Source organism: Lytechinus pictus, chromosome 14 (assembly GCF_037042905.1).
Source record: "Lytechinus pictus isolate F3 Inbred chromosome 14, Lp3.0, whole genome shotgun sequence".
NCBI classification, from domain to species: Eukaryota; Metazoa; Echinodermata; class Echinoidea; order Temnopleuroida; family Toxopneustidae; genus Lytechinus; species Lytechinus pictus.
The window spans coordinates 11,558,567-11,567,907 of record NC_087258.1 but is presented as its reverse complement, the minus strand read 5'-3'; the positions used below and the strand labels follow the sequence as shown (position 1 = coordinate 11,567,907).

Below are 9,341 nucleotides of genomic sequence, written 5' to 3'. Positions count from 1 at the left end.
CCACGACCCTCTGTGTCAAATGCGAGATTCAGATCCACTAAACCACGACGCACCCACACATTGTGATGCGCGTTCTGAAAATCCGATTTATCCACCAATTATTGTTGCGGTTACTAATTGTATTAGGGTTTATTTTAGTTCATTCCATTAACAATTATATTTTTTTCTGTGAAATCGCCACAGTAATTGCACCCAAAATCTAGAAGGACTAAGAAAAAAGAAAAGGGGAAAAAAGTGGGAAATTTGTGAAATGTGGTGATATTTTTTAATATTATGCAAAAAAATAGATTTTGATCGTTAAAAAGTTACAAATTTCGCTTGTTCGCGACTTTTTTCCCCTTCTAATTAGAAATTCTTTCCATTACACCATATTGTGACCCTCTAAAAATTGCCTCTTCACCCATTTCTGATTTATGTATGTTAAAAACACAGTACTGTATATAAATATAAAAATTGCTCAAGAACAAAACTGACGTGCCGGAGATCGAACACATACATACGCACACCCACACTCTACCATAAACCCTCCCCATGACTCACTCACACGCTCAGCACATACACACATACATGTACTGTACATCCCACCCTATACACCCGCACCTTCTCATACATTATACACAAAAGTCATGTACACACACAGCATGCTCGATTGCACTAAACAAAAATATGAGAAGCAATACATAATTATACAGCGATTTAGGAAATAACTGCGTGGCATTTAACGACAATAAATGCATGCTGAATCATATTCCCGATAGTTTTATCACCAAACCACCATTGCTTCTTAGCAACCAAACTTCTATTCCGAAAGAAATATTTTTAATGTCAAATAAGAAAGTTTGTAATCTTTATGATTTTATCAATATGATGTACAGTACGGCAACAAAAGGGATGTACTTTTCACTACTGTGAGAGTCATTATAAATGTCAGAGAAATGCATGATATTAGATTTTAACTATATAAGAAAGGTCGTTTTCGCATTAAGAATTATCTTTTTGTTAAGTGGCAAAATAATTATACATGTTGCTAAGTTATGTCACATAATTGCATTTCTTATGAATTCTTGATTTTGCCGTCTTCGTTTAATTGTTCCTTCATTCCCTTATAATACATTATTCTCGCTTCAAAAAATGTATTCCATATTGGCGCATTCTTGTCATACATGTACGTCTTATACTTCTAAATTACATCTATGCATACCTGTCCTAACAAAAAAGAAATCTAAGAACGCGCATACCCACATAGATAAGCATTTAGCTGTTAGCATGCTAGTTAGGACCACTAAAAGAAACGAATACATTTATATACATTTGTATTTATATATGATTTGTGATAATGGATATCAATCGATAGTTCGCTTTGTAAATCCAAATATACCTGGGTGTCATGGCAACGAAAAACACAAAAGTGCAGTGACTCTATTCTGAAGGGCAGAATTATTATTCATTTTCAAACGAAACAGATTTTCTTTTCACGTACTCTCTTCATTCCATCACCCCTGGTGACTGGGTTAAACAAATTGCCGGGTCAATGGACATTTTGTGTTTTCAACTGATATCTACGCATGCGTGTCGAAAACAGTAGCAGCACGGTATTGTGACGGGGTTCGCAAAGTATATTTCTATCAAAAAGGTTAAGTCCATATATATATACGGGCATTTAATACATATTGTCGAAATATGATACAGGGATCACCTCATCAATAAAACTGATCTGCTTTTTGATTGATATTTATACGCATCCGTGTCAAAAAACAGAAAACAGCGCAGCATTTTGACGATATTGTACGTGGCTCGGATCACATATTAAACCTGAGGTGGATCCTTTTCTGTCAATAAATAAATGTAATTAAATGTAACTATAGGGCCTATACAGGCATTCATAATTCTACCAGAAATATGATTCAGGGATCGCCTCGACACTACACGTACATCTGACAAATTAATTTGTTCTGACCCAATCGGATGAATAATTGTCAATGAAAACCAATTTTTTGTGGAAAAATTATAGAAAGTCTTAAAAGGAATAACAAATTTGATAGATGTAGAGGTGAAATGAATAGGCGTGAAAGTGGAGGTTAAATGATGTAGTCCACAGTCGAATCCAGGGGGGGGGGGGGGGCAAAGCCGGCCCGTGCCCCCCCCCCCCCCCCTTTGAGAGGCACATTTCAAATTTGTTATGTAAAAATGCCGTTACAACACAAGTATGCTCCCCCTTTTTAAAGTGAAGACCTTTTTTTTGCTTATCGATTTTTTTTTCGTGGACAAAATGTCCTTATTTTGTTTGAACCCCCCCTTTTTTTTTTGCCTGTCAAAATTTTCCTCGGGAAAATGTGCCCCCCCCCCCCTTTGGAAAATCCTGGATCCGTCCCGGCCTGGTATAGTCCTTAAGAGGACTGTAAACCATAATGCCGTCACAGCACTATAATTCATGTTATTCAAATTAGAAAACTAACGTCACGTGTAGATCGTCATGTACCTCCCCTATGAAATATATCCCGGCGCCATTCTTATAGTGAGCCAGCTTCGAAAGAGGAACTATTCATTCGAGAACAGAAATTGGATTAAACGATTTTTAGTCGATCCCTTGGGGGTATCCGTGGAAACCGCTGCTAGGAAAGTGCAAACAACGCCGATATTGATAAAAGATCAACGATTCAGATAATATCACTTACTCAATATTTTGCATTCAGACGAGGCCGGTTGTAGTGCCTGCAATAATTCGAATATCTATTCAGATCTTGCTATTTTTTTTCATCAAAAAGCTATCAATATGCGTGAAATCGTCCATGTCCAAGCAGGCCAGTGTGGCAACCAAATCGGAGCTAAGGTAAATATACAATAATACATATTCTTGAAAATTAATATGAACAGGCCTAATCATTCACGATTGTAAAGACAGATATTGAAATATATGTACTCCATGTTTTTTCAATTTTTCATATAGCGGTATAAGTTTTTGTTTTGTTTTCCTTTCGGATAAACCGTTAATCCTGTTTCATATAGTAAACTTAAATCAGAGTATATGTTTATATGGTTTAGGAAGTAACATGAAATATGGATTTTTGCATTTTCAAACATGACTTCAAATGAGCTTAAAATCGTTACTACCCTACCTGCCAGGGTGGGTGGTCCGGGGGAGGGTTTAGGGACGATCAGCACTATGATTTTCAAGAAGTGAAAAAATAGGAGGAAAGAGAAGAAAAGGCGGAAGAATGCTAGACAGAAGAACAGAAAACATAAAAAAGAGAGGTATGGGTCGTGTAGTTCTGTTTTACCCCTGTAATTCAATTGTGATTTATAAAGATTATCTTATTACCCCCCCCCCCCCTCCTTCCTATTTGATAAACCTTGCGCCGCCCTTGCCTATACACTAAAAGTTAATTGGATATGACACATGATGGTGATTATGAATTATATATTCTTTATTTTACACCATGCCAAAGAGAAAACTGAATTGAATAGAAATGGTTTGTTTAGACAATTTCATAGCAATCAAAGGCTGAAAGTATAGACTGTACAGTATTAATAACCACAAAATGGCGTGATAGAAAAAATAATGTCAAAATGTCATGTTTGGTAAAGTGAAATCGAAATAGAATAGGTCGAAGTGCGAGAGTAAATTTGGTAATCTTTACTTTACAATTTTGTAAACATACTATAACTTTAAATGGATATGTGCAGAAGTGAAACTTTACCAAATATATAAATAAATATATATATATATATATATATATATACATTCTATTGTCTGTGTATTATAGTCCTTTAGACCCTTTTTGTGTGTGTGCATGGCGCCACGATATTTTTGTTGCCTTGGTAATAAAAAAATCTTGATCATTCTGTTCTGCATGTCGTATAAGTATGGTTGAAACGCGCCAAATCTTGATAATTGTCAGCTTAATAACAAACTCCAAAGTTATATTTATATATATATATAAATATATCTGCCACCAAACTTTTAATTACTGAATTTTGCAAGTACTCACAACTTTCTGAAAATTCTTGATAAAAAAATTATTTTTTTATAATATTGAATATCAACATTACTGTCGAAGGATTTTTTTTTATCATATTCAGAAAATAAAACTGTCTCGATGACGGAGGATAATGATAACAGTTCTGAAAATGAATTGCGATTTAATTATACTACGTTCATAGTTGTTATGACTTGGATTATTATGATGTATTGTATATTTGATTAACCATCTCACTCGTAGGATCAAGGGGGTTTATGCAAAGAAACAAATGTAATGATCCGGAAAATTAAATCGTTATGTTTTTGGAGAGAAAATGTTGTTGTCTTGGAGGATGCAACAACGAACCAAAATGACACCGATTGCTTCAAAGCTTCATTCCCAAAATACAGCGGTGGATACAGGATTTACCAGTCGGGGGGGGGGGCTCTTTTTCTTATAGATTTTCCTTACAAGCCCCCCCCCCCACACACACACACACACACGCACACGCACCCTTGACGCCAAGGACAATACTTTTTACACACATTTCAATTTTCCTTTTTGGTTTTAATCACATTTTATTTCTGTAAACCCCCCCCCCCCCCCTACGCCTCTGACTAGACTTACGAACTTTTCCGCATGATCGATTCTGTAATTTTTGATAACCAAGATCAAGATTTATGGTTACATCAATATGATCACAAATCAATATATAGAGAAGAGCGTTATTTTTGTGAGTCAGAAACATCTTCACTTTCTCATATCATACTTATGAAGTAAAGATGAATACTGTACAGTCTAACTCAGTATCCTTCATTGCAGATTTATACAGTGCGTCCCACAAAAAAAGGAAACCCGTTTCCAGAGATAGATTTCACATTTGTTAAAACTGTTTTTTACTATAAATTTGATACTCATGGTAAGATTGGAATCTCATCTCCAATTTGAAACCAACAGCTCAGCAAATCGTTCATGCATGGCAGATACTGACAAACAATAAATATTTACATTGAGACATATCAGAAACGATTTGCGCCGAAACTCACGTGTGAATCTCAATCCACTCTCATTTGAGGATTCAGTGAGAGAATCTTAAAATGAGCCAATCGTCGAATAAGCACGATCGTCGGATCACGAACCAATCTTGTCCGAATTTTTTCTGCTCTACCTGGAAGTGCCATTAAAATTTTAAACTCGTCTTGCTCATTAATGCGTGAAGCGTTCGTCTCATTTTAAAAATAAGGAGGAATCATTATAATTATATACATGTATATGATTATGTACAGGGAATATCATATTTCATTTTTTTGAAGAATAAAGACATGGGAATCCCGGTTTCCCTTTTTTCTGGGACGCACTGTACAATCACCACCTCCAGTATACACATCGTTTAACCGGCCTATCAATAGTTTTTTTCACCGACTAAAAACATAAAAGGGTCGTTAAAACAGTCGGACTGACACTTAGTCGTGTTTCCTCTCGGCTAATTCCGCTTCAGCTGCTTTCCGTGTCTAAAAATACAAAAGATGCGATTCGCATAGCGTATTTCTAAAGTAAACCTGACAAATTTATTTTCGATGAATGCTTTTTATCACCATGCTCTCTATTCATTGCGTCCTGGCCGGTTGTGGATTGACTATCATGGCCGACACCAACAAGACCGTTCCCATGGAAACCATCTCACACGGGAGGCATCATCTGATGCGTCCTCGTTCACTTAGTTTTTTTTTATTGTTTTGTTTAATTAGTGCTTTTTATACCTTGATAAAAGATAGAAAGTCCATCTTAATTAATTGTTTTGTTATCATTAATTAATGCAATGGAACTCCAGATGAATATACATTTTTGTAATCAATAATTCATATGGGTTTACAGTTAATGTTCGATGCCAATGACAAAATGATCGACAGTGCACAGGAAATGCAATGATATGTCTAATTTCTTCAAGAAATTAAAAATGTAAATTGGACAGAGAGTGCTTTGAAAAATGATGGCTGGTCTAGTGTATTGTCGCAATTACGTAGCAGTCACACCAACGATACAGACTCCAGACCGATCAAAGCTTTTACGTTATTTCCAATGGAATATCATCGGTCGGTTTGGAGTCAGTGAGACTGTGGCGTAACATTTCAAAAACTGTAGGTTATTGTTTAAAATACCTGACAAAGTGAAGCTCACATAGTCTGATCTCGTTTCGTTCACAAGGGCTGTCGGTGCATTTCCGTTACCATGGTTACTGACTCAGAGTTCGTAAGCAGTATTCCTTTCCCGAAGGACGGAAATATAACCCTATTTGAAAAATTGAAAGATTTCATATAATAATATTTGATACATTGTGGTTTTCCTCTATAACAACAAATTCTAGAAGCCAGTTTTTACTTGATTATAACTTGAATTGAAATAAATTTTACGTCATTGATATGGCATTATTAGGCCGATATGTATTCTATAAACCCCTTTCTACTAGTGTTAACAATTTCATACCATTTAGTTCTGGGAGGTGATCTCTGATGAACACGGCATCGACCCTACCGGTACCTACCATGGCGACTCTGATCTCCAACTCGAACGCATCAACGTCTACTTCAACGAGGCTACCGGTGGAAAGTACGTACCAAGGGCCGTACTCGTCGACCTCGAGCCAGGCACCATGGACTCGGTACGGTCAGGTCCATTCGGTCAGATCTTCAGACCAGACAACTTCGTCTTTGGTCAGAGTGGCGCAGGGAACAACTGGGCCAAGGGTCACTACACAGAGGGCGCAGAACTGGTTGATTCGGTCTTAGACGTCGTGAGGAAAGAGGCTGAAAGCTGTGATTGTCTTCAGGTAAATTATTCTCCTTACTCTCATGATAAGGTTACCAGTAAATGATAGAACCGTCAGTCAAAATGATAATGAGGCAAAATGATTTGAAGTTCTCATAACCATGAATGCTGTGAACAAGACACTTCTAGTACGACAGAATACAGCTAAAACAAGAACTGACCTGTATAAGTAAATCATAATTAGGCCTACTTTAAGCTGTCAAGAGTAATTAGGAACTTATTTTTAGAATAATTTATTCCCACTCTAATAAACCCGCTGCCAGCATCACGTCATGTTTCCTCTTTGTGTTCTGTTTCACAGGGATTTCAACTGACACATTCCTTAGGAGGCGGTACTGGCTCTGGTATGGGGACCCTCCTCATAAGTAAGATCCGTGAGGAGTATCCGGATCGGATCATGACGACCTTCAGCGTTGTCCCCTCACCAAAGGTGTCGGACACTGTCGTTGAACCTTACAACGCCACCTTATCCGTCCATCAGCTTGTCGAGAACACCGATGAGACGTTCTGCATCGACAACGAAGCCCTCTACGACATATGCTTCCGTACCCTGAAGCTCACCACACCCACCTATGGTGATCTAAATCACCTTGTCTCTGCAACCATGAGTGGCATCACGACGTGTCTCAGGTTCCCTGGCCAGTTGAATGCAGATCTGCGGAAGCTAGCAGTCAACATGGTGCCATTTCCACGTCTGCATTTCTTCATACCTGGCTTTGCCCCATTAACTAGTCGTGGTAGCCAGCAGTATCGAGCTTTGACAGTTCCTGAACTGACCCAGCAGATGTTCGATGCCAAAAACATGATGGCTGCTTGTGATCCTCGACATGGTCGATACCTTACCGTCGCCGCCATGTTCCGAGGGCGTATGTCCATGAAGGAGGTCGATGAACAGATGCTCAACGTACAGAACAAGAACAGCAGCTACTTCGTCGAATGGATCCCAAACAATGTCAAGACTGCTGTCTGTGACATCCCTCCAAGAGGTCTGAAGATGTCTGCTACCTTCATTGGCAACAGTACCGCCATCCAGGAACTCTTCAAGCGCGTTTCAGAGCAGTTCACCGCTATGTTCAGACGAAAGGCCTTCCTTCACTGGTATACCGGTGAGGGTATGGATGAGATGGAGTTCACTGAGGCTGAGAGCAACATGAATGACTTGGTGTCTGAGTATCAGCAGTACCAGGACGCTACCGCTGAAGAAGAGGGTGAGTTCGAGGAGGAGGAAGAAGATGATCAGGATCAATTACAGACATGATAGGCGGCTCCCGATTTTTAAAAGTTGGGGGCGGTACCAGAATTAAAGTCACAAAACGGATACTGCGAGGGATAAATCGGGAGTGGGGTTGACTACGGACACATAAAATTATTTGTACTGGGATTTAAACCCAGTCTTGACTATCCTTGTATTATAAATAAATGGTCGTTGTTCTTCTATGATACAGATCACGATGACGCACTCGTTGCCACACTTTGGCTTCAAGGCAGGGTTGGTTACATGCATGAAGTTGCGAGTCACGTTGGATTGAGTGCGCACCTTGGGGATGGGTGTAGGGAAGGGAACAATCTTTGATGTTGTTAACATTTGAAAAAAAAGGTAGTATTCATGGCCGTCGATAGACACACACATACACACACATGTATATATATATATATATATAGCCTATATATATATATATATATATATTTGTATATCCTTGTTTGATATCTGCTCAATGACGAAAAATGTGTACAGTGAGAACCATTTCATGCTACAGTCCCATCAGCGAAAGCGTCTCTGAACCGACCGATAGTATACCATTCTACATAACGAGTCAGTTTCGTTGGTGTGACTGTATTATGATGTTCCCTCCATTCAACATGAAGTTAAATTACTACCAAATATACTTGTATGTTTATATCGAGATATGAAATCACCTGAAGCCACTTCTTACGAATAGCACTACCTCTTACAGAGGAAATGTTTCTAATTGATACACGTACTAAACCAAAGTGGAAGGGGAGTTGAAAAGTTTCAAGATTATAGTGATATTTAAAGCGTAATGATACTGAGGACGCACATATCAAATAGTCTTTTATTACAAAACAGTATGAAAACATGTAGCACAGAAATGAGAAACTGCAGGGTGTAACTGTGTTTTAGCACTGAATATAGCCGAAATATAATCTGCAATATATTAATTTTATTCATATAGTCTGTTCTTCAAAGTGTCGTTTAATGTGTAGCATACACTGTTGATAAACAATACATTTTCGTTCAAGACACTATTGTGTGTTTAGTTGCATTGGTCTTGTCTTGTTGTTTACTTGGGGAGGAATACTTTCTGGAATCATGGACGTGCATTCTTGTGACCATGTTTTGGGGTTGTGATATAAGGTTAGATGCCCTGCGATGGTGGTAGAGATCATCATGATGATGTAAATGATGACGACGACGATGATGATGACGACAGTTATGACGATGAAGATGATTATGTTGACGATGATGATGTTGATAATGATGATGATGATGATGACGACGACGATGAAGGTGATGTTGATGAAGATGTTGGGTGT

General features: G+C 38.2%; 1 protein-coding gene across 1 annotated transcript; it reads left to right on the top strand.

Annotated features, from left to right (window-relative positions):
- The first annotated feature begins 2,675 nt into the window (after positions 1–2,675).
- Positions 2,676–8,373, top strand: LOC129276635 (tubulin beta-4B chain-like). The gene is made up of 3 exons (XM_054913026.2): positions 2,676–2,830; positions 6,451–6,786; positions 7,087–8,373. Exons 1-3 carry the CDS (start codon positions 2,774–2,776, stop codon positions 8,041–8,043), a joined length of 1,350 nt encoding a protein of 449 aa, XP_054769001.1. The 5' UTR covers positions 2,676–2,773; the 3' UTR covers positions 8,044–8,373.
- Positions 8,374–9,341: the final 968 nt, after the last annotated feature.